This window comes from Homarus americanus, unplaced genomic scaffold (assembly GCF_018991925.1).
Source record: "Homarus americanus isolate GMGI-L3 unplaced genomic scaffold, GMGI_Hamer_2.0 scaffold19318, whole genome shotgun sequence".
Classification (NCBI taxonomy): domain Eukaryota; kingdom Metazoa; phylum Arthropoda; class Malacostraca; order Decapoda; family Nephropidae; genus Homarus; species Homarus americanus.
The window spans coordinates 7469976-7496698 of NW_024732238.1; the positions used below are offsets into that span (position 1 = coordinate 7469976).

Genomic DNA, 26723 nt, shown 5'->3' on the forward strand with positions numbered 1-26723 from the left:
CATTTTACGCGGGAAATTATTTGACTTGGCAAATTATTTTCACGCAAGGAATCATTTTACGCCGGAAATCCATTTGTAAAGTGCAAGAAACATTTTTAGCAGTGAAATGCATTCATATGTTGAGGGGGGGGGGGGTTATTTTGGCGCGGGGGGTCCATTTGGGGGATATATATTACGCTCGCGAAATCCATCCTGGAGACGAGGTAATTTAGCGCGGGAAATCCAATTTTATGGATAGGGAAACATATTGTGAAGGGAAACTGTTACTTGAGAGCCATTCTAATAGTTTTTATTCCATTTTTATTGTATTTATTTATTTATTTATTTATTATTATTTATTTATTTACGCAGGATATCCTTTCTGTGGGATGAAAAACAGTTAACTCAGGATAACACTTCACTGGAAATTCACTCTCAAAGAGGAGCCACGGAGAGCCAATTTACGTGGGAAATTCACTCAGGAGACGAGGAAAACATTTTGCTGGGAAGAACCCCATACCATGGGAAATTCACCTGGAACCAATTAATGCGGGAAACGCCAGCGGGAATCCATTCTAAGAAGGGAGTATAAAGCTGTAGAATGTGGTGGAGGGCACGTCGTTTGGGGTATGTGGTGCTAATGAGGAAACGCAAGACGTGACTGGGTTCCATAAGGGTAAGGCCGAGGGGGAGTTCCAACGACGGGAATTTAACGCAGGGAGCCGACGCCCCCTCCCCCCCCCCACCCCAAGGCGGACTGGGGGAAAAGAATTGAAACAAGATTGTGTGTGATGGGTTGTGATTTTTCTCTATTTTCTGACCCACTCAGAGACCTTGACTACCTGGCCACTCAGAGACCTTGACTTACTGGCCACTCAGAGACCTTGACTTACTGGCCACTCAGAGAACTTGACTTACTGGCCACTCAGAGACCTTGACTTACTGGCCACTCAGAGAACTTGACTTACTGGCCACTCAGAGACCTTGACTTACTGGCCACTCAGAAACTGAATTACTGGCCACCAGAGACCTTTGACTCCTCATCGGGCCACCAGAGATCTTGGACTTACTGGCCACTCAGAGACCTTGACTTACTGGCCACTCAGAGAACTTGACTTACTGGCCACTCAGAGAACTTAACTTACTGGCCACTCAGAGAACTTAACTTACTGGCCACTCAGACCTTAACTAACTAGCCACTCTGAGACCTAGATCTAACCACTCAGAACTTGACTAACTAGCCACTCTGAGACCTAGATCTAACCACTCAGACCTTAACTAACTAGCCACTCTGAGACCTAGACCTAACCACTCAGACCTTGACTAACTAGCCACTCTGAGACCTAGACCTAACCACTCAGACCTTGACTAACTAGCCACTCTGAGACCTAGATCTAACCACTCAGACCTTGACTAACTAGCCACTCTGAGACCTAGATCTAACCACTCAGACCTTGACTAACTAGCCACTCTGAGACCTAGATCTAACCACTCAGAACTTGACTAACTAGCCACTCTGAGACCTAGACCTAACCACTCAGAGCTTGACTAACTAGCCACTCTGAGACCTCGGTTCACTGGCGATTGAAAAGGTTTGGTCTATTGGCGCCAAAGAGGGCGTGAACGAGCGGACCCAAAGTCGTCACTCACTGGAAGCTGACGTCACATACACACACGGCAGGAAATGGATTTATAAATAACCTTAATGTTATTTATATCACAGTCTTCGTTATTGATGTTATTGTTTATGTTTACAATGTCCTTTTTTTATCTGGTTCTTCCTGTCGGTGTGTTGGGGATACTCTTCTTCTTCTTCTTCTTCTTCTTTATCATTCTTATATTTGATTTCATCTTTTCCTTCATGTTTTCCTTCTTATTCATTATCTAGTTCCTCCTCCTCCTCCTTCTTTTCTCCTCCCCCTCCTCCTCCTCCTCCTCCTCCCCGTGTTCCATGTACAGGTCTCTCCCTCTTCTAGTTATATATATATATTTTCCCTGGCTGTCATCTGTGAAAAATTATAACACAAACTTATGGATTTTACCTTCATGTTTTCTGTTGTTATTCCCAGGACACGAGACACAGCCTCCCTCCCTCACCTCCCACGCCCTTCCTCCCTTCCCCTCTCCTCTCATATCTACACTCACGTTCCTCTCCTCCTCCCCCCCACCTCTCAGCACTCACGTCTACTGTGCATATAATAACCTCTACACCCACCAAGACAAGTTTCTTTTGCACCCCCTCACAGTGTGTGTGTGTGTGAGTGAGAGAGGGGTATGCAGGCACAAGTGTAACTCCTTTGCTCCTGTCCTGTACGTACGTCCGTCTATCCGTCCGCCTATCCGTCCGTCCGTCCATCCGTCTACGCCTCTGTAATCCGAAAATGGTCATTCAAGATCTAGAAGGAATTTAGTTGGATGGTTTAGTAATATGACTACTGTAGGGTCGCGGTCTCTGTTACACATACAATACACACACGCACTATCTCACACACACACACGCCACCTGTCGTCTCTGTGTTGGCTGATAAAACTCTCCTTACATTGTTGGGTCTCCTGGTGGGCTCGACTTAGGACCAGTTTGTTGTCTGAATACCTTTTAAAGTTTGAGATCACGTGAGGATTAGCCCCCCCCCCTTACCCTTAGCTCGTTTCACCTGAACATCAACCCCCCCTAAAACTAACCTAATGCAACATAACCTAACCTTACCTTACCTGTAAATTAACTCCAATCCTAACCTTTAATTTTATATCTAACTCAGAATTAACTTAACCCAACCTAACCTTACCTAACCTGTAACTAACCTAACCTCCAACCAAACTCACCAACCTTAACCCAACTCTAACCTTAAAAGAGGAGAGAGGGGGAAGGTGAGGGGAGGAGGGCGGAGAGAAGTAGAGGGCAGAGAGAAGGGAGGGAGGGGAGGTGTTTTAATCTTCACGTGGTCCCAAAAATTCATTAGGACCGCCCATGTTAGCATTCCTTTACAGTGTGAGTTTATGGGTCCGCAAAGTGAATTAATTTCCTAAAGGGGGTCGTGAGCCAGGCAGCTCTCCACACATATCCAGGGTGAGTCACATCAAAGGTTTAAAACACCTCAATCACCCTTATCACCCCTACACCTAATGATTAAATTACCTTGGCGTTACCTGTGGGAGAGTAGGAAGGTTAGGTTAGGTTAGGTTTGGTTTGATTACGTTACGTTTGGTTAGTTAAGATAAGGTTAGGTTAGTTTAGGTTAGGATAGTTAAGGTTAGGTTAGTTTAGGTTAGGATAGTTAAGGTTAGGCTAGTTTAGGTTAGGTTAGTTACGGTTAGGTTAGGTTACGATAGGGTAGGTTAGGTTAGGTCATATTACGTTTGATAAGATTGGTTTAGATTAGGTTAGGTTACGTTAGGTTACGTTAGTACTAGGGCTCATTTGTATTAGGGACCATTAGAACTAGGGACTATTAGGGCCGGGGGTGGGGCTTTTGACCATTGAAGACGCTCCACGATACAACCATCCCCTAACAAGGTCATTAGAGCTCTGTCCATTGTCTATTACCCGACCGTCTCCCCTCACACCCTGGTTTATGCCTCAAGTCGTCCCCTCTCTCTTATGCCCCAGTCTTCTTCCTCTCTTTTATGCCTCAATTTTTCCCCTCTCTTTTATGCCTGTCTTCCTCCTCTCTTTGATGCCCTAGTCTCCTCCTTCTCATTTATGCCCATTCTTCCCCCTCTTTTTTGCCCCAGCTCTCCTTCCTCTATTTAATGCCTCAGTCTTCCTCCACTCTTTTATGCCTCCACCCCCCCTCCCTCTCCCTCCTCTCTATTACAAGTTTCCACCTTTAAATCCCTACCACCACCACCACTACCACCACTCACACTACCACCATACTTACACCACCACCACCACCTCCACCACCACCACCACTCCACCACCACCACTTACAATTAATTAACACCACCTCTACGCCACTACCACCACTTACACCACTACCACCACTTACACCACCACACTACTGGCACCACCACCACCACTTACACCACTACCACCACTTACACCACTACCACCAATTTACACCACCACCACCACTCTACACCAATTACCACCACCCACACCACTTCATAACTTTCACCACCATCATCACACCACCTCACCACCACCCACACCACCACCACACCACCACTCCCACCACCACCACCTTACACCACTCACCACCACTTACACCACCACACCACCACTCTTACACCACCACCACCACTTACACCCACTCACCACCACCTACACCACTTTACACCATCAACATCATCACAATTCACTACCACCAATCTACACCACCACCACCACCTGCACCACCACCACCTCATAATTCACTCACCACCACCCACACCACTTACACCACTCACCACCACTTCACACCACCACCCACCACTACACCACCACCACCACCCACACCACTCTGAGCACCACCACCACCATCACACCACCACCACCACCCACACCACCACCCCACCACCCAATCACCACCACCACTTGCTACACCACCACCACCACTTCACACCACCACCTCACCCACACCACCACCTACACCACACCACCTCACCACTCCACCACACCACCACTTACACCCACTACCACCACCCATAATCCACTCTAAGGCACCACTACCACCACTTACACCACCACCACCACTTACACCACCACCACCACTTACACCACCACCACCACTTACACCACCACTACCCACACCACCACCTACACCACCACCACCACTTCCACCACCACCACTTACACCACCACTACCCACACCACTACTACCACACACTACCATCATCACACCACAACATACACCACCACCCATTTGTTTATGCGTCTGTGTGTCTGTCTGTCTGTCTGTGTGTCTGTCTGTCTGTCTGTCTGTCTGTGATATTGATGCAACAGGTGTATGAGATGACGGAACCGCATGTATACAAGTGACCTACATACCACCACAAGTTTATTATACATATGACTTGTATTATCAGGTGTGTTAGCAGGTGTGTAGGATATGAGGCTGCTTTTAGTCAGATATACAGGTAACCTACATACCACTACCTCTTATTGTGTGTATATATGACTTGTGTCCAGACAGGTATACAGGTGAGCCACACGTCACTACATGTTACTGTTTGTAGAGGGCGTGGCAATGACGTCACAATATAGTTTGTTTACATGTCTACGTCACAGTTAACTCTTCCCTCACCTGTACGTTCCCATTGTTTACACCTGTTGGATCACCATGAAGATTAGGCTCCTCCTCCTTCGGTATCTTAGTTCACCTGATGATTAAACACCCCCTAACGCTACCTTGGATTGGGTTAGATTAGGGGAAATAACCTAACCTAACCCCCTCGTGTGTCTGTAGATATCAACACACCATGAGTAAAGAAGTTTGTCTTGTGTGCGGTGGAGGAGAGGTCAGTGTATTAGTATTGGTAGTCAGGCGCGGGTCGAACCGTAACAGTCTCTCTCTTAGATGCGAATGTAAGTAACTGAAGACGTTTGTGTGTTACTTACGATGTGTGATTGTTACTTTAAGACGTTTGTATGTTACTTAAGACATCTGTATGTGTGCAGGTATACAAACAGCGCAAGTAGTTATACAAACACAGGTATACAAACAGTGCAGGTGTACAATTGTTCATATCGGGTATATTTGTTTTTCCCTTATTTCCCCCCACCTTGTTTCCCTATACCCTCAGCCTTCCCCCCCCTCCAATATATTCATGAGCACCGTCACCACACATCCTCTCACGTGTTAAGAATGCTTTTATTTTCCCCCTAACGCTGTCACAACTTTCACCCTCACCAGGTTTATACACACACGTGCCAGGGTGCTGACCTTCCCCTGCCATCTGATATTTTTCCCCTGCCATCTGATATTTTTCCCCTGCCATCTGATATTTCCCCCCTTCCCTTTGATATTCTTCCTTTGCCACTAGATATTCTTCCCCCGCTGCTTGAATATACTTCCCCTGCCGCGAGCTGTCTTCCTTTATTCCCTTGGTGTTTTCCCTTGGCCGTGTGTGTGTGTGTGTGTGTGTGTGTGTGTGTGTGTGTGTGTGTGTGAGAAATAGGACATTTTACGAGTGTTGGTGTCAAGTTAATGCTGTGGGGTGCGATGAGGCCACCATAGAGAGAGAGATAACACTTTTACTAGAACACTCTTTCACACACACACACACACACACACACACACACACACACACACCTTTCCTCTCTTTTACCCTCCCCACTCTCCACACCTCACCCCCCCTTGTACAGGCCAGGTCACAGCACATGTGTACTCTGCAGGTAAACATATACGCGTACAAGTTTAGACGTAGTATACCTGACTCGGAGCCTCAGTTAGACATAGTATACCTGATTCGGAGCCTCAGTTAGACACAGTATACCTGACTCGGAGCCTCAGTTAGACGTAGTATACCTGACTCGGGGCCTCAGTTAGACATAGTACCTGACTCGGAGCCTCAGAGGGGCCCCTGCATAATACAGTATTTAAGGAGGCCACATAGCCAGCCAGCTCCAGGTAGTCACAGAGGCTCTTTAAATCGGTCGGTCTCTGTCTCTCGTAAGTGGGGACGAGAGGCCGTATCTGGAGGTAAAGTCTCTGTGTGATATCGACGCCATCTTGACTGTCGTCTTTGTATGGTAGTGTTAGTTAGGTAGATGGGAGAGGGAGAGAGAGAGAGAGAAAGAGGAAGAAAGAAAGAGAGAGAGAGAAGGAAGGAGAAAGAGAGAGAGAGAGAGAGAGAAGGAAGGAGAAAGAGAAAGGGAGAGAAGGAAGGAGAGAGAGAAAGAGAGAGAGAGAGAGGAAGAAAGAAAGAGAGAGAGAGAGAGAGAGAGAGAGAGGAAGAAAGAAAGAGAGAGGGAGAGAGAGAGAGATGGAAACGAACCAACTTTTGAGAATCTATCTTTTGCATCGTAACTTGAAATGATTATGTTAAGGGTATTTACACGTCCCCCAGTTATAGGAAGAAGACATTTTTATCGGATCACCTGAAGATTAGCCTCCCCCCTCCCCATCACCCCTCCCCCACCCACCCCCCCACCCACCCCCACATTCCCTAGCTTATTTCATCAGATGATTAAATTCCCTGCAGCATTCTGAGTGACCTTTTATATTATGGACGAGGAGGGAGTGAGTGACGAGGAGGGAGTGAGTGGCGAGGAGAGAGTGAGTGGCGAGGAAGGAGTGAGTGGCGAGGAGGGAGTGAGTGGCGAGGAAGGAGTGAGTGGCGAGGAGGGAGTGAGTGGCGGGAGCGAGTGGCTAGGAAGGAGTGAGTGAGTGCCGAGGAGGGAATGAGTGACGAGGAGGGAGTGAGTGACGAGGAGTGACTTAAAACTCAGGGGTTTATCAGGTTTCCTAAGGTGCTTTACCCTCTAAGCTCACCTCATTACGTCTGATTTACGGTGAGGGGAGAGAGAGAGAGAGAGAGAGACCGAATGTGTGTGTGAGAGAGAGAAAGAGAGGGAGGGAGAGGGGTCAATAAGGAAAGAGAGAGAGGGGGAGAATAAGTAAGAGTGCATGTGAGACAGACAGACAGAGAGAGAGAGAGAGAGAGAGAGAGACTTACCATTGCATTAGATAAGTCATTTTTCTCTCAAGCGTTCGAAAATAATCCCTACCAAGCGTTCTAAGTGAAGCCCCCATCAAGCGTTCGAAATGAAACCCCTTTGAGGAAGTCTTAGAACCTCAGATAAATCCCGTTTACTCGGTAAGCCAATCCGGTCGTAGTTGAATACTCTAATCTTGGGTAAACAGATTCATTGAGCGTTCGTATCTTGAATCCGTTGAGGGTTCGAAGCATATTACACTCGAATCCTTGAAGCATTTTGTCTTGTATACTTGAAGCGCTTTTATATTGAACAGCGGAAACATTTTTTACACTTAAATCCATTGGGCGTTCGTGGTTGAATCCTTTTGATAATTACTATTTAAATCTTCGAACCACTTGTATATGAACCCTTTCTGTCATTTTTTGCACGATCACCTGAAACAGTGAATCCTTGAAACAATATAAACACGAATGCCTGAAGAATACACCCTAAAATCCGTTAAGGCGTTCGTGCTTGAATCCGTTAAGTCGTTCTTGAGTGAAATAAACCATAAAGGCGGGTCATCACTACAGCCTCTCTCGTTGGCACCCACTTGTACTGCATTAAGATACTTCCGCCTGGGTGACGAGAGAGGAAGGGGGGAAGGATAGAGAGAAAGAGGGAGGGACGGAGAGAGATAGAGGGAGGGGACAGGAGGGAAGGAAGGAAGGGTAGAGAGAGTGAGTGGGAGGGAGGGAAGGAAGAGAGAGAGGAAAAACATGGACTCATGTTTACATTTCTCTAATATAAACAGTTTGTTGACATTAATGTACACATTACGTATTTGGTCATGCAATAAAAAATATCACAGTCGGGTGCATGTTTTTTCTATTCAGTATATACAATAATACTGTACGAGGGTTTTTGCGCTGCTGGAAATAATGTGTCATAGTGTCGTAAATACGCTTATTTTTTCCATCATTTACGACAATAACTTATATGGTAGGAAATACGCCGTGAATATATCAGATACGCCAATGTTTATAATGTGTCACTCACGAACGCAACGGTGTCGTATTTACATGGTCTGGCTACTGCACACGAACGCAAAGCTGCAATATTTACATGGTCTGGCTTCGATGTGGTGGGGGGGGGGGAGGCGCCGCTTAGTTCACATTATTATGGTAAGGATCTTGAGTGAAGCGTCCGTGGTAGGTGAACAGTTGGCGTTGTTGTGTTACTGAGGTCTGGTCTGTGTTGTGAGTAAAGAGTGAGTCTATTATTACCCCAGATGAATATTTCTGGCCAAGGTTCATCAAAATTCATATTGAGAAATATGATTTGATTTACTTTATGTGTGTGCAGGAAGACAGACAGATGGACTCTTGCCACGTGTTATCATCTTTTCTCGTTGAAACAATGAAGCTGGATTAGATATCACCAGATTAAGTTTCTTGTAGATGGGTTTAAGTGATGGTTAGTGTGTGTGTATGTGTGTGTGTGTGTCTGTTTTCTTGTTTCAGCGCTCACTTTTGCTACTTTCTTCCCTTGTATTGCTTAACCTGACTATTTCCTTCCTTTCTTGTGGTTTGTGTTTCCCCTGACCCACCCCAGGTAAACTTAGCGCCTGTAGTAAGAACAGATACATGGAATTAACACTGCAGTAGATGGATCACATGAAGAATAGGCACCCCAGCTCATTTCACCCGGTGACTAACCACACTAACACTAACTTAACCATATCAAATTTAACTTAACCTAACCTCTCAGATAGCGTTAGGGTTTTTAATCATCACATGGAAATAAACTGGGGTGTCTACTCTTCATGTGATCCGATTAGGTTTGTTTCCGTCCCATGAGCTGTGTGTAGGTGTGAGCTTAGTGTCACTTGGTGCTGGTGGTGGGCGAGACACCTGCAGCGTGTTGGACAAGTGCGTAGGGCAGGTTTAAAAACAGACAGGTGTGTGTGTGGCTTGGGCGTAGGGGTGCGTGTGGAGAGAGAGAGAGAGAGAGGTTGTGTGGGTGTGGAGAGGTATTGTGAGTGGGTGTGGATTTGAAGGTTCGGCTTGAGTGGGAGGCATATGTCTAGTCTGGTAGGCAGGTGTGTGTGGGGCAGCAGGTGTGTGTGATCAGAAGAAGAGCGTCAGAGTCAGTCATGCACTACCAACGGCTTTCAACCGACCAACCGACCTGAGACTTCTCCATCCCTCCCTCAGTCCCTCCTCTCACTCCCTCCCTCTCTCCCCCACTCCCTCCCTCCCTGCCACCGAGACACTGTATTGTACTTCTTTATCGCTCCTCCCTCCCTCCCTCCCTTCCTTTCCTTTTCTGTGCATTAAATTTCTTTATTTCATTCGTATTCTAATAGGCTCGTATCTCACACCCGTAACACTGTGTATGAAGGTTTGTGCTGTATACTGGGTTGTATTTCATGGTGAGGTATTGTATGATGTATTAAGTGTAGAAATTAAGTTTTTTGATTGGTGTGTGGGAGGGGGGGGAGTTGGTGGTGGTAGAGGTGATAGTGGTAGTTGTGGTGATGGTGGGGGTGATAGGTGTTGGTGGTCGTTGCTCAAAGAGAAGGAATGGGGGAGTGAGGGAGGAAATGAGGGAGACCTTGGAAGTAGAAGTTGGGGTAGCAAAAAGATGGAAGGGCCACTGGACGGTGTAAATGAGGGAAGAGGAAGAGTGAAAGGGAGTATGAGCGAAGAAAGAGCAGCAGGAAGAGGAGGACGGGCAGTTGAAAAAAGGTCAATAAACAAGAAGAGATCAATAAAGAGGAAGAAGAAGATGACGAAGAAGCAGCAGCAGCAGCAGCAGAAAAAGATCAATAAGCAGCAGGAGGAAGAGCAGGATGAGGAGGAGGAGGAAGGAAAGGCAATAACAGCAGGACCCGGGTTTATGCGACGCTGTTGGTGTTTGGATGTGACGTAGGTATGACCTTGTGTTGAGTCACCAGGGTCGAACCTCCTCCCCTCCCTGCCTTACCTCGGTCACCGGCCGCCCCACACACAGCCCCTCTAGAAAAGGCGATTTATAAAAGCTGTTTCGATATAAAAGTCATTTCTACAAAATTTACACAAAAAAGGTTGATTCGTGAGGTCGGGCGGAAGAAACAACTGCCTTTTGTTTTGAGTAATTTATTATTTATGTATTTGTGTATTTATTTATTTGTTTAATGTTTTTGCTGGTGATGATGGAATTATTATTTATTATTTTGATTATTGTTATTTAAATTTAGGTGTGTGTGTGGGTGGGGGCGGGCTGTGATATCTGTACATGGTGTGTGTGGTATGTGTACATGTGTGTATGTGTGAGGAAAGTGTTTATGGTGTGTTGTGTGTGTGAGGTAGGTGTACATTTCCTGTGTGTGTGTGTGAGAGGTAGGTGTACATGTCGTGTATGATGTATTGATATTATTCACGGTGTAGGAGTCGTGTGCGTGTTCACCCCCCTCCTCACCCACCCGCCAGTCGTTGTGTTAACCAAGTCTAACGTGATTATTGGTGTGTGTGTGTGTGTGTGTGTGTGTGTGTGTGTGTGTGTGTGTGTGTGTGTGTGCGCGCTACCTGGCCTTACACACACACACACACCAGGTAGGACAGGTATATCTCCGCCTCCCTTGTAGTCAAGATGTTTGTGAACTAATTGCGTTTTTAGGATCACCGGAAGATTAAGTACCCTAGGTTAGGTTATGTAAAGGTGAGGGTAGGTTAGGTTACAACAAGCTGGTGGGAATGTGGTTGTATAACTAGTACTGGTAAAGGATATTGAATACCTGCTTCTCTTTGGTGAGTCGAACCCGTGACCTTTTCTATAAGGATTCGAACCCGGGATTTTTTCTATTAGGCTTCGAACCCGGGACCTCCTCTATGGAGGCCAGTAGAGTTCTACAACCACACACTACGCGCGACTCTCTCTAATGATAAAAATAAAAATACTTTAGACAATCATATTAACAATAATAATAACAATAATGGCGATATTAATAATTAGTCATAATAACAAAGGCAGTAATGATAAGTTACATTAATAATAATTTTACTGTATACACGCAACACAGGAGGCTACAATTGCTCTATTTACTGTAATTGTTTCAGACAAAAATACAGGAAAATAACGCAAGAATTTAACACTAGAGAACGAGTTTATAAAGACATTTAATAACGCAATTATAAGGTGGAGAATATGACGAAATAATAACGTTAATTTGTCGTGTGGTTTTTGGGAATCTTGGTGTATTTCAGAAGTCCTTTTGACTCGTCTGTTAGGTATACTTACACATACACTGGCGTCATCTTTTGGCTATGTGTAGGAGCCAATCTAAACAAACGTCAATATATATATATATATATATATATATATATATATATATCAGAAAAGCTTCCACCATTCCGCCCACTCACCCAAACTCTCACACACACTTTGGGACACCCCATCGCTGCTCCTGTTCTAGATACTTCCACTTGCTGTGTTGTGACGAGCTACACTCAATAGTTTGCCACAACCACCACCTACGAGGGCATCAGGGAGGACTCATGCCTTTGCTGTCAATATTCCATCATGCAGGAACCACCGCCTGCTGGAATTCATTCATTCCTCGAACTATCACTTTCTAGAGTCTAGAACTAACTTTCTACAATAGGGTGTTCATGGTGTTTTATGAGCTTCATCAGTTCAAAGTATTCTGATTTAGATATCATTAGTCTTGAGCAAGGTGAAGGCTTACGTGATTAGCACAATAGACGTATGACATTTGTTGGATCCCCCACCTCTCTCTCTCTCTCACATTGGGCAGAAGGACTATTGTACCATTATCAGTCTTTCACACTTCCTGATGACCCACTGTGTTACCTTGCGACATAACGTGTGTGTGTGTGTGTTATACTTTTGCTTGCGTGTGTTTGAAGGCTGTATACACAGTGAATGTAGATGTGTGGGCGGCGGTGTAGGTGTGTAGATGGTGGAATGGCAGCGGCCGGCGGGAGACAATGGGTGAGAGGGAGTAGCACTGTTTTGTTTCAAGTGTCACAGCCATTGTCATGTTCCACATTCTCACTTCCCATTTACATCCTCGTACGTGGTGGTGGTGGGTGGCAGGTGGTCACTTTTACCTGTGAAGTTATTTCGTAAAATGAATAATAAATATGAATATCAGAGTACAGTAACTATATGTAACCTTGACCTTCAACACTGGCGCTAAGTTACCTCGACTATTGACACACGGTAACAGGATTTGCCAAACATACCCTGAAAATCTCTCATGTTAAATATATATTAGACTGATATGATGCACGATCAATTTTATGGCGCTTAACACCCCAGAAAATACATTAATATTCATATTACATCAATTTAATTCCAACAAAGAAATGTGGAAAGTTTATACCATAGATACTGTAGTGGACGTCTCCCCTACAACTGCCTACAACTGCGTAGCCACAGCCACCACCTGTTACCGCCTTCCCTAGCAACCCACCAGATGCGCCGCCGTATCCTAGCAACGAAACTGGGAACCAGCGACTTCTCGGGTTTTCCCAACATGAATCATAGCGGCTGCTGGGTATATAAGCTCTGTCTCTCCATTGAGATTCATTCTGACCATTCTTCTTGAACAAGCAACACCTCCTCCGCCGCTGCCTGGCTGCCCTAGCCTCTCCTCCGCCTGCCTGGCGGTCCTCGCTCCCGCCAGCGAGCATGGCAACCCACCAGCTGTCCTTCTCTGAGCTTCCTCACCAACCAACTCTCATTCTGCCCATCTTCCTGAACAAGCAACACCTCCTCCAGCAAGCTCCACGCTGGCCCCTCACCACACGGCACCTCCAGCACCAGACTGTCTATCATATAACTTATATTATATAAGAAAACCACATTAGAGTTTCCTTCCATCCTGAGTGCTAGACAACATTAATATCTCGATACCCCTACAATACCATCACATTGTTGGTTTTGTCGAGACTTTCCTGACCCCTAAAAAAATAGTGATAAATGTTAACTCATATCACTACATAGATCATATTTACATGAAAATACTAAAGACTTACCATACTGTATATACCCTGTATATAAAGTTTTTCAAATGCCCTACTCTATAAACCGTTATGGCCTTAAGCATTAGACAAATTTTACACATTTCACTACACATTAAATTTACGTTCCTTATCTCTTTACTAATTTGATATATCAACAATGACTCTAAGTAATTGTTCATTTCTTACGTATGTCTAGTGTTGTGATTATCGTTTATAGTCATTGATACGAAACTTTTAATCATTATTTTTTCGTTAAAGCCAAATGTCAGATTTTGTCTCGATGGATCTACTTAACGCTGGGCAATCCACACCTTAATAGATTATGTAAATGTGTATTGTCTATGGTATTAGCTTATATGTGTCGGCATTAATGTGAATGTTATATGTTGATGTGGCAGTGTAGGTGGATAGTGTACCGGGTATTTATTATGGGTGGTAACTTAATGGATATTGTGGATGGTGACAGTATGAACTGGATAGTGTTTGTGTGGATGGTGACTGAGTAAATAGTGTGTGCATGACCCCACCTAAAGCTGCTGTTTTTAAGTCGCAGGTTTAAGTCAGTTTTGTACAGTGCTGTACCCATTCTGAGGTCAATATGAATACAGTGAGAGCTTGTATTTGTGTCAGGGAAGTTATTTGTTTAGTTGTACAGTATGAGATATTGTATTTCACTTTACTTCAGTTTCTCTGCAGTTATGGTGAGCATTTTTACCACGGGAGATATTGGCTGGGTGAATCTTTTTTATAAAGAAAATTATTCAATTAAATTTTTCTTCACGGCAGGAAATGATGACTGTGTGTGTGTACGTGTGCATGTGTGTGGGTGGGTGTGTACACGTGTGTGTGTGTGTGTGTGTTTTAGATTCAGTTTTGGATATACAGGTACTGTACTTGGTCAGAGATTTGTTCTTGGTAAGATTTTGACTGAAATTTCTTTTGTTTGGTCACTGCCCTTGTATGAGAATTTTGGGGTGACCACAAAAATGAGACTTATGGAGACCCAAGAAGCAGAAAAAATATAAAGTTTCTTCATGGCTGCCTCCACCGTGGCATTTTGAGGGGCAGAACTGGGAGGGTAACTGATACACAATAGTTCTTTAACTTGTGGTTAGAATTTACATCTACCCTATGATCTCACTGAATAAAATAACACTTACTAAGGGGTCACAATTTTAGGGAATTTAAAATATTCAATTCCTCCTGATACAGTATTGCAGTTTATGTAAGGGTAAGAGCTCCCCTTACTGCCCAAGATCCCAGTATACCAACCCCTCTTTTGAATATTTACCACACATGCTGATGTTTGTTTGTGTTGCAGGGAGATGCGAGGGGTCCAGCCAGCCATCGTGTATGGGAGGACATGTGAGGAGCTACCATCTCGTGCCCTGCGTTCACCACGTTCACACGTCTTGGCGGCGTTCACTGGGCCGGGAGGTGGCCTCACATCTGTCAACCGAGGAGGACACCCACCCCTGCAGCGAGATGAAGCCGACCTAGACTACATAGATGCTGATGACGCCACATCTGACGCTCAACCTAATGCCTACGTCACGTCTCAGAAACCTCCCCCACGTAAGACGCCTTATGCAGACATAGCCGCATACTTCCGCAAACGAGATCCTAAATCGCCTGTCCATAAAAAATCCTGTGGTGGTGTTAGTGAGGGACGCAGTATGGACTCGCTAGACTGTGAGGCTCCTTCGTGGAGAGGGGAAGCGCCGTCCCCACTCTCCCCAAACCCTGGTCGAGCCCCCCCGGCTGCCTTCCTCCAGTTTGGTGATGGACCCCTCAACTATGGCCTTACTCTCCCCCCAGATGGTGGTGGTTCAAATAATGGTTGTGCTAATGGGAATAATAGTGGTGGTGTTGGTGCTAGTAGAAATAGTTGTAGTAGTGGTTATGAGAGAAATGATAGCGATGTTGTTGTTAATAATGTTGAAAGTAATGGAGATGTAATGCAGGACAGTAGTTACGATGCAGGTGGCTGGTCTAGTAGTGGCAGCGCAGGCAGGAGTATAAACACGGACAATATGGGCATGGTAGAAGCCGTACTAGTTAGCTGCAGGGATGAAGGTGGAGGAACAGTCAACAAACTCATGATGCAGCCCACCATGTGCCCGACACTGGATGATAACCTTAATCCTCTCATCATGGTGGAAACTCCTCCTGCGCAGGTTACCAATGTTATTTTAGATAACCAGACATATGAATCTGACACCCAGAGCACCCCCACCCAGACAGACAATGCAGACAGAGCATGTGAGAACGGAAACAACAATCCCAACGTCAACCCTCCTGACGACAGCATCCCCTTAGAAGTCAACGAGGGTGGTCTGGCCAACCAACGGGCCAAGTTCCTCACTCTGGATTTGGTGGAAGCTGGGGCAATGGCAGGTCAGTCTGCCTGGCTCCACCTGTCAACTGACATTTACCTTAATCTGCACTTTCGTGTCTTGGACGCATGCCTGTAAAGCACTGATGTTGTTGTTCAGACAACCTGTCATCATACTGAGAATTAGAGTTAGCCACTTGAACACGAGAGCATGACTTTACCATGTGTCGAAGCCACCTGCAGACGGTGCCCTCATTAACCCAGCATGTCATACCTTGCGTACTTTTGTAAGTCAGACCCACATTAAAAGGTAGAAGTTTATATTTCAATCTTGTACTTATAGTTAAAGAAGATCGAAAGTATATTGTTGAAATATAAGTCCATCTTTAAGTTGGCATTTGATTTACAGACATGATATTCACACTACAGTACTGTGAATCCTTCCAGGTGCTCTGAGTACCATTGTATGTTAGGATTAGGTGTAAATATAGGTATATAGTATAGATCTCACTAGTAATAAGAGTTCGTACTTATAAATTAATCCAATTAATTTTAAACAATATTAAATTTTCTCAACTGATTTAATTTAAGATAAAAAATAATGTCTGAAGTCCCAAGTCAGTTATGTTATTAAAGCATGTCAGAATAAACACAAAGTGCTTTTAATACACTAACTGCTCTGACATCTTTCTCATTTCTTGTATCAAACCTGGAAGATTTTTAGTGTATTTTTCAGCTAAAAGTTTTCCACTAACATTCACTTGTGATGTCAGTCTTCCAAGGATTCTTATAAACTCTTGTCTTACATTCTTTACGCTGTATATCCATCACCCCTGATGATCATCTTTCATCAATTGATCAACATTTTGTATTGATTAATCATATTTGTGTATGTTCAGGATACAGTATATGGCCCTGAGTCATTATTCTCAAAGGTTTTCTTGTACAGTACTGTATAGTATAATATTTCAACTCCTAACTGGAACAGTGAGAATCAATGTACAGCACTTAATTGATTGACCCGAGTCATAGATAACAAAAATTCCACTGAGATGCATTTTCTCGTTCCAAATTGGGGTGAAAAAATGACATGTGGTATAGCACAGAACTCTCAGAATCATGGCCCAGGATGTTCAGGTGCAAGAATACCCGATGCAGTGTAGGAGACCTCATCCACTTCTGTAAAATGGTGTTTGGCCTAACTCTATCTTCTTTATCCCAGTATTTTATCTCCAAAGCATTTATTTGTTTTACAGTACACCAACAATTTCATATCATTATTTTAATTTCATAGCATTTTAGTTTTTCCCTTTGCTCACAATGCTGTTTTATTAATTTGCTCTCATGAGGTATTTTTTTGTTTTCAGTTTGGCCTTCTCCCCACCGTCACATTATTATTAGTACTGTAGTAGTATCTGTAGTATTTATTTACTGATTTTTTTCAAGTTAGCTCACCTTACTTAGCACAGCATTTCCTTTCATGACATTATCTATAGTTATGTTTACTCCTCACGCATTGTTCGTACCCACTTAAGAATGCCTGCCAAAACGTGCTTAGCATCGACTGCACACGAACCCACTGTGTTATGTCTCTCCATTGGTCAGCACTTGGTATGAAAACACTGAGGCACTTGTCTGAAATCATGTCTAAATTTTTCTGTGTATGTACAGTATAGTATAAAGGTTTGTAAAAGTATGCATGCTGACTTTCTGTACAGTACTATACAGTATAGTATTTCACTTCCCTTGTGATGTATATATGGGAGTGACTCACCTGTGCACCTGTAGTTAATTATGTATGTGAAAACAAGTTATTTAGTGGATCATAAATAAAATAAATGATTGATTACTATCATAAGTTAGTTTCTAGATCAGAAAATGCTTTTATTATTATTATTATTATTATTATTATTATCATCATTATATTTATGTGTGCCTTCCAAGTATCCAACATGACATGATATGATAGAACTCTAGATAGCAATTAGTCTTGATGTAGTACAGTAGTAGTAATATATATTAGACAGCTAGACACTTGCTTATTTGAAATTTCCTTTAAATATACAAAATGCACCTTAAAATAAGTAATCCTACATAAAGACTGCATTCCAATCTGTAGAAAACCATTCCATACCCTGGCCTGTGGAGGAACTTTACTCCCAATTGACTTGCGTGAATGTGCAACAGAAATTCCCTCTTGGCCAAAACCACGATTGTATGACCCCCATGTCTTTAGACGACACAGTACCTATTGTCGGGTTGTCAGGGGCTCGGTGGTTTAAGCTGGCTTGAGTCGTGCATTATACAGTTTACGATTTCGGTTTTGTGTTGAACCTGATCATTGTTTAGTGTATGAATCATGTTGTGGGTGTGTGTGTGTGTTGATTATTGGCGGATGTATGAGTGAAAGTGTTAGTGAGTGTTTAGATGGATATTTGATTGATTGTGGATGAATTTATGGGTGGGTGTATAGAATGGTGTACTTTATGGATGTTTGTGTGGATAGGTGTCTTGAGTGAGTGTACTGTATAGGTGTTTGGATGATTGCCTGGATGGCTTGGATGAGTGTATATGTGTGTGTGTGTGTGTGTTAAGTCTAGTTATAATGTGTTAAACAGCAGCATAGTCCAGGTATCTCAAGTTAAGGATGCAGTCATAAAGGTTCTCTATAGCTGCCGTCTTTTCTCAGTCATCCACTCATGTTACAAAAATTCATAGTACAGTACTGTCACTGTTTTTATAAGTACAGTACGGTAACTTGAAACGAATAGGTCTTAAGTGAACTCTAATGATAGTTTAATGAATCTATTAATCATTGTATGAATCACAACCAAAAACTTTACTAACTTTTTTCTAATTCAACTTTGATATTTATTATTCTCTCAATTAGTCCCCGACCCAGATTTAAAGAGGAGTGAGAAGGAGGAGATCGCTGGCCTCCTTAACTGGAATCGACCTCACAAACGAGCATACGGTCTGTCGACGACTCTCTATGAACGGCATCCTGTTACGAGCGAGCGAGCTGGTAAGGAGTCTGTCGACGTGTAATGAAAACTTCTACATTTATTCAATTCCAGATCATTGTACTTTAAAATTCTAGATATTTCACATTACCATTTTGTGAACATTGTAAGATTCAGCTTCTGTTGGAATGAGTCTTGCCTTTATCTCTGTAGACTGATGTGTGTTTAGTTTTAATTCCTATGTTGATATATCTAGTCACTATCAGATATCTTGCCAATGCTTCCTTTTTAACAGTCTTCCAGAATGTCTCGGATATTCTAAAACATTACACTCCCTCCAAAAGAGACCTGATCTAACAGTCCTCAAAGTGTTAAAAATTCTTATCTGTACTGCTACTGTGATCTGTACGTCGATACTATGTTTAACATCACAAATTTTTTCATAAATTACCACGCTGTTTTTGGATGGCTCAGAGAAAAAGAAAATCTCTCCATAAGATTGTCTTGAGGAATCTCCATAAACTTATCTTGGTTTGTCTTCATCTTGTATGTTTCACAGCCAAAAATGACACCGACTTGGTTTCTTCGCAGGTAACCCAATAGCCGACGCATTTGGAGTTGTAGCGCGCGAAGACAGTGCCATCCTCGCCCTGGCTGATGGGGTCAACTGGGGGGAGAAGGCCAGTATAGCCGCTAGGTGTGCCATCCACGGGTGTCTGCATCACCTCAACACTGCGCTCTACTCCCCTGCTGCTTCACCCCCTGAGACAACAACAGTCAGTTAAATTAAGTCTGCTTGATAGGTTTTTTCTGCATCCATCCTAACCTAACCTATCTTAATCTAGCTTAACCTAACCAAACTTATCCTAAACTACCCTAACCTCACTTAATTTAACCATAGCTTACACTACTACATATATCTTATAAAATTACAAACAGTTCCAAAACTGGAGTGAGAGCAATTCACTTCATACAAATTTTCACATAATATTTTCAGAAGCTATAGGGAAATATCCAGAGCTCTTAAGATGCTCACTAATATATCGACAGAATCTGAGTTTTTATTTGAATTTCCTATATTTACCTTTTAATTTTTCTAGTAAAATAGCATAAATATGTTGATTGTAAATTGGGGGATACCTGTATACCACACTACTTTTGCGCTAAGGAATTCTCGTACAAGGGAAAGATTCCACAGAAGGGAAGCATTTGTTGCTGGTATTTATGAATTTAGAAGAAGTATAATAACATTGCAGATAAAATAGTGATGTGAAAAGTTTAGAAAATGTTTGGGGTATATGGGATAGATAGATGGATTCGTATTTATAAAGATGGAAAGATAGATAATTCTGGCCAGTGCCTCATAATTCTGGCCAGTGTATCATAATTCTTCACTCCTGTATCAAAATTCTGGCCAGTATATCATAATTTTGGCCAGTGCATCATAATTCTTTGCCCTTGTATTATAATTCTGACCGATGTATCATAATTCTTTGCCCCTGTATCATGATTCTGGTCAATGTATCATAATTCTGGTCAATGTATCATAATTCTGACCAGTGTATCATAATTCTGGCCACAATATCATAATTCCAGCCACTATGTATTATAATTAGAACAGGTTAGCAACATCGAAGAAAAATTTTAGATAAATAAATTATATACATATAAAATGTTTCTATATTTTTCCAGCAGGACATCTTCGTGGCTCTCTTACGATCATTTCACGCAGCACACAGCCTCATCCTCCAAGAAGATGGCATGCTGACCACCTTAACTGCCGCTGTAGTGGCTCCTCTGTCGAACAAGGAACAGTTTGTGGTGTGTGTGTGTAATGTGGGAGATTCGCTGGCTTATGTCTACTCTCAGAAGTATGGCGTTCGAGAGATCACACAAGGTAGGATACTCAGATCATATGAAGATTAGGCCCCCAGCTTATTTCGCCTGATTGCTAACCACCCTAATGCTAACCAAACCAAACCTTCCTAACCTAAACATACTTAGTCAAACCTAATCTCTACTAACCTAACCTGGCTTAACCCAATCTAAATGAGGCTAAGTTAAGGTAACCTAATCTAACCTAACCATCTCCTCATAAATTCCTTTGTTTCAACTGATCTTAAGCAGTTACTGATTTTTCTAAACTTTGGCCCAAAATTTCATGATACAGTACTTATCATTTTAAGATTCCTTTTCAACCAATAAATGAGAAAAGTGAATTGATCTTCATGTTCATCAGTAATGTTGATTGGTTTTAGTAAATCGAAAGCTGTTACAGTACTTAATTAATATTTTTAGGTGTATTACTGTACTGTACTGCATGTCCATGTCCAAAATGAGGCAGAAATTATCTATGGAGTAGTATGTATTGCAAATGAGTTGGTTGTACAATACCTTGTCTGTTTCATGCTCACACTTAAAAACACATGAAGTACTGTACCATTGAGTCAAATTTTAGTTATGTATTTGTGCATGTAGTATATTACAGGGTGTGTGTGTTTGTTAGTTAACATATGTTCTTTTTACATTTCAGGTTCACATGATATTTATAGTATGCGTGATATGAGAGATGCCTTAGGGGCCTTGGGCCCTGTGGATGGTCAGAATCCTGAGCTGAACAATTTGACTTGTTCTTTAACCTATTGTGATCCTGGAGACATTGTCTTTCTCACCAGTGATGGCATCTCAGATAACTTTGACCCTGTAGTTGGGAAGTTTGCCATTCCTAGGAAAGAAAAAGAAACCAAAAGTTCCTCTAGAGAATCACAGAGCACTGAAAGACCAAATTCAGGAAAGGGACCCAGGGAGCAGCAGAATGGAGGCCAGGAACCACACGGGGAAGGACATAAGTCAGAAGGAAATAAGACACAAAATTCGGCAAGAGAACCTCGAGGCAGCGGACAAGGGAGACGGAACGGTGAGAGACAACAGCCTACCCGACAACATTCTCAGCAACAGCAGAGAGGCAGAGCAAGAAGACCCCAGCAGGGAGCTAAAGAACAGCCTGCTGGACCAGGACGAGGAGTAAAACAGGTTAGAGTTTTGTAGATCTGACTGACTTCATCTCAGTGACAACTTTTGCTTGAGGAAACACACTAGTTGTCATGGTGTCCTTCCTTTCTATCCTCACTGTTGTCCATCTTTTTGTCCATCTTACACTAGATTATATGAGGTTGAAATTGTGTAAAGATGAATATTTTGGCCCATTGAGAAAATACACAGGACATTATTATTGTGTGAGCTTGTTGTACAAAAATAGGGCACAGAAGATGATGACCGCAATACTGTAGTTAGTTTCAATGACTTATTCAGTGAGTACAGATTTCATCATCATGGATATAAATGGACTCTGTCATCTCCATTGACTGTTCTGTTGTTTAGCAGTACTGTACATATATATTTTATTTTCCTTTATCATATGGCAGGAGGGGACTTGGAGATGTTAAGTGTCTCTATAACTATGCATTCATTTTATCTGAGTTGTGAGTCAAATATTTCAAGAACAAATTAACTTTTAATATTTGGTATAATGCTGCCTAATGTGGGCCTTTTGGATGAGTTTGATGATCAATTTTATATTGGGGAGTTATGGCCCTTTTTTTTGGTGAACACAATAACACTGTCAAAATGCAACAGATTTTAACCAAACTTGATAAGTGGATGTAACCTAACAAGATCTTGGTTGAATTTGGTGATCATAAGTTTTCCAAATTATGTCTTCTAGCAGAGAACTTTGATTTAATGGATTTTGCTTATGTTGGAGTTCAGTCATTACAGGAGAGAATCATGTTTTTATCAATTAATAGTGTTATCTTTCTTTATAATACTGTACTTTCTTCTTTTCATCTGACAGCCTGTAAGCAATGTCAAATCAGTGGGCGCTGGTCTTCCTGAGGATGAAGATGTCAGTACAGACCCATTTCTGCCATTGGTTGAGGCTCACCAGAGACATGAACTGACTTTATTACGAATGGAAGACCTTCTACGTTGTGGCTTAACCAGCATGGGCCCTGTCACCACTGCCCAAGGTCTCTGCTTAGAGATGGTTCACTTTGCCACTAAATTGACAGTAGCTAAACGTCGAATTCTCGAAGATCCAGACTTATACCCTTCAGCTTCGAAGGAACTCTCCCGGTCAGACCAACGCAACAGACGTAGAAAGGTTTGTATTAACTAAAGTTTTATGTTCGGACTTTCATATCTTCACACTTGACATAATGATGATGTACAGTATCTCTTTCATTTGCAAACTTATAGATGTAGATTGAATTCTGTTGATTGACAAAAATATTGCAAAACATGTATTACTAATGAATATTAATCATTTGTAACTCTTGTACTGCAGGTTTGTGAGAAGCTGGCTCTAGTACCAGGCAAGTTAGACCATGCAACAGTGGTGGCATACACAGTTGGTGCCTATCGAGAAGATGATTCTGTTGAACCAGAAGAGCCAATTAGGAAACCGATATTTAGAGCAGCTCCCCTGGCATCTCCCGACTCTACTCGCAGCTTAATATCTCAGTTGGATGAGGTCCGACCTCCAGACCTCCCAGCAGCTAGTACAAGCACTGCCATGGTGCATTCCCATAACAATGATTCAGATCCTTTGAAAAAGACAAATCAAGGATCAACTGAGGGAAAATGGGGGGAGAAGGGGGCACAGACGCCTCGCAACTCACAAAACACCTACTCACAAAATAAAGAAAACCTGAGCCCAAACACAGGTCAGGTACCTTGTAGGTCAACCCTTATTGAAACTATTGTCTGAGCTCCACATATCTGTGAACTGTATCTTCTGGTATTTTTAGGCACTTTTCTATAAAAAAAAAAGAGAGACCTTAACATTTATATATTACTTGATTAGTAAAATACATAATATTATATCCTGCAACATTCCCCATGTGAGACCTTCCTGCCTCTCTCCCTGCTGCTTTCTCTGATTTAGAGAAAGTTATTTAGAAATTTGAGTGACTAGTGAATATTTAAGTAGCTAAAGTTATGAAGTACTATATTGACATTGTTTAACAGCTCAAGTTCCACAACTCAGGAATACTTTTTTATTCCTTCATTTTATGCAGAGTCGTCTTCTGCTGTAACAAAATATGATATTAGCACAAATAGCTCTGATAATCATCATATTTCAGAACTTAACTATTTGCTACCAGAATGATTGTGAAAATACCTGTAGTTAACATCAGTGGTAGTATTGTAATCCTGTTTGTTATACAGTATTGTATATTGTATTCAAAGAGATAATATCAAGATAATTAATAAAAGCAAAGTACAGAAAAGGAAATTGCCCTATGGTGCTCCTTAGGGGATCACAAAAGGCATTGTTATAATAAGTTGTGGTCTAGAAGGTGTGTAGGTATACGTTAAGAAACTATCTGTGATGTTAGCAACAAAGATCATAAGTATATAAAAAACTATTGTATCATTGTCATTAATGAGTTATAATACCTGTACAATTAAAGAGATTATACCGTGTCAACAATGATTCATGAGTGAATATGTGGTTGATATTCTGTTCTGTTTTACGAGGTTGTTGGTCATCGTTCTTGGTCTCCCATGATGCTGTCGAAATACAATACACTGTATGTACAGTATTTCCAAGGTCAAGATGCATTGTTAAAAAAAAATATTAGATGCCTTTCACGAGGTATCACATTCATACACCATTTTGCATTTCCACAAGTCATTCCAACACATGAAATGTTAGTCTAGTCCAATTAGCACATTTCATGACACTTGCAATGCCATAATCCTTCTAGGAATACACTTTCAATTTTAATTGCTTTCACATCCATGTGCATGGCAAGAGAGATCTGAAGAATATTGTTGTGCATTGTGACTTGATAGAAACAGCATTTTCTATTAAATATTATAGTCATTCAGTTTTATAGTTTTTCCTTTTTACAAACCTTTTCCTGCTTCAGCACACAGTGGTCATAATTAAGAGAAACACAGACTCCCCATATGTTGTTCATTTAATCAAATGTCATAACAGATGTACTTTTTCACTTCATACAACTCTGCAGTAATTTGGTTATAATAATGAGTATCAACAAACTTTCCTTAATCTTGTTAATGATCTATTGTAGAAGCTTAATACATACAGTACTTTTTCTTTAAGTTTATGGTCACTATTATAAAATTCTAATGGCACATATTTTCTACCAATGGATTTGTCTGTCTGAAGGTATTTCATTGATACTCATTACAGTAATTATATTCAGTCATAATGATCATGCTGTTTTTATTTAACAATCAAAATTCAGATCTCCAAAGTCATTGTCAACAATGTGACATTAACAGGCATTTCATTTCACTTTAGGAAAAGGAATTACCGGTAAGAATAACTAGAACCAAACATGTGATATATCCACAAATGTCCGCAATCCACTGACATAAGTCCAAGAGGCATTTTATTATATGTGCAGGTCCGAACTTCAAGTAGTACAGTACTGCCACTATTTAGGGAAATTTAAAAAAAAATTCCTTGTCAAACAGCAAATATTAATTGGTTCTTGTCTACCATGAAACTGATCAGTGGTCCATGTGTATGGGCTCCCCCTCTGAGCTGAATAAAATCATCTGGTGTTACCAAAATAAAATATTAAAAGTTTCCTCCCTGTAGTGAAGGGGTTAAGAGGAACAATACTCCTGCTAAGTTTCAAAGAATTTGTAAACCCCTTCAAGAGTTACAGGTCGTGGACTTGGTGATGGTGTGCAATTCCCAAATATTCTGTGAATTGGTCTGGGATTATAAAATTAAATAATTCTCTAGATGCTGTTGTATATCACAGGTGGCAAATTTTTTTTTGATTAACCTGTAATACAGTACAGCAGTACAGTTTTATTTTTTTCAAGGACCAAATTTCCAAGGCCACTCTGGGTTTATTGATTCAGTCATATATAGTGTATTTCTGTGACCTGAGGTTTATTGCCCTGGTGTGATCAAACTGCATGACCTGTCTAGAATTATAAGACTAGTATCAATTTAGTGACAATCAGTGAAACTTTAAGGGGTGAAATATTTGTTATATGCATCATGAACAGCAGTTTATGTCACAGGGATAAAGTGGGTAGTACTGGCTGACACTTCCTCTCCTCCCACCCACCCACAAATATGATGATGGTTCTTGGAAATGTTCTTCTTGTTTATAAGGTTGTTAGGTCAGAGTTTCTCAGTACTATACTGTACTATACTGGTGTATTAGAATTTTTAGGTCATTTATATTGGGTGGGTGTCAGAAAAGGAAATGTTGCTGTAAGAGCACTTGTCTTTCTGGAGTGCCAAGTTGGACTCAAACACCTATGACGGTGTTACATTACTTAGTAAGAATATAAAAAGTTTACTTTCACCAGTGCCACCTTCACACATTTTAGTACCATGCAAATGTATGATAAATATGTGAAAATAAATAATCTGTTTTATTTTCCAAATACTGTACCAGTAATTTATCAATATGGGGATATGATATACAGGTGCTCCTCTACTTACGAACGAGTTACTCTTCTGCTCTTTAATGTTTGTTCTATCTGGAATTTTCTTCAAAATAATCCAGTCTCATCCACATTAAACACCTGTTCTGGCAGGTAACCCCCCCTCAGTGATGATGTTTGTATCTCTGAAAGTTTGTAAGTTGAACGTTCTTAAGTAGAGGAGCACCTGTATTGATATACTGTACAGTACAGTGTTCAGAATATATACAGTACTGTACTGTTCTATATATATTAGCTGAGATACCCAGCATTACCTAGCTTTGTTTTTGGCTCCTTGAATTATATAAGTACTGTACTGTATACCAGATTTCAGCTTTATATTACACCTTAACAATAATGGGATGCAT

At 41.8% G+C, this 26723-nt stretch overlaps 1 protein-coding gene across 3 annotated transcripts in view; it reads left to right on the top strand.

The window, feature by feature from the left end:
• The window catches only part of LOC121868428 (PP2C-like domain-containing protein CG9801), a 72011-nt gene extending 45716 nt beyond the window's left edge, over positions 1–26295 (top strand). Inside the window, exons 2-8 of one of the 3 annotated variants that reach the window (XM_042369066.1) lie at positions 14894–15969; positions 18798–18932; positions 19462–19646; positions 20563–20767; positions 21404–21903; positions 22724–23032; positions 23216–26295. In XM_042369066.1, the coding sequence (XP_042225000.1) occupies positions 14894–15969; positions 18798–18932; positions 19462–19646; positions 20563–20767; positions 21404–21903; positions 22724–23032; positions 23216–23638 (2833 nt within the window). In that variant the 3' untranslated portion in view covers positions 23639–26295. The remainder of the gene's footprint in view (positions 1–14893; positions 15970–18797; positions 18933–19461; positions 19647–20562; positions 20768–21403; positions 21904–22723; positions 23033–23215) is intronic. The other 2 variants (XM_042369067.1, XM_042369068.1) reach the window with 2 other exon arrangements.
• Positions 26296–26723: the final 428 nt, after the last annotated feature.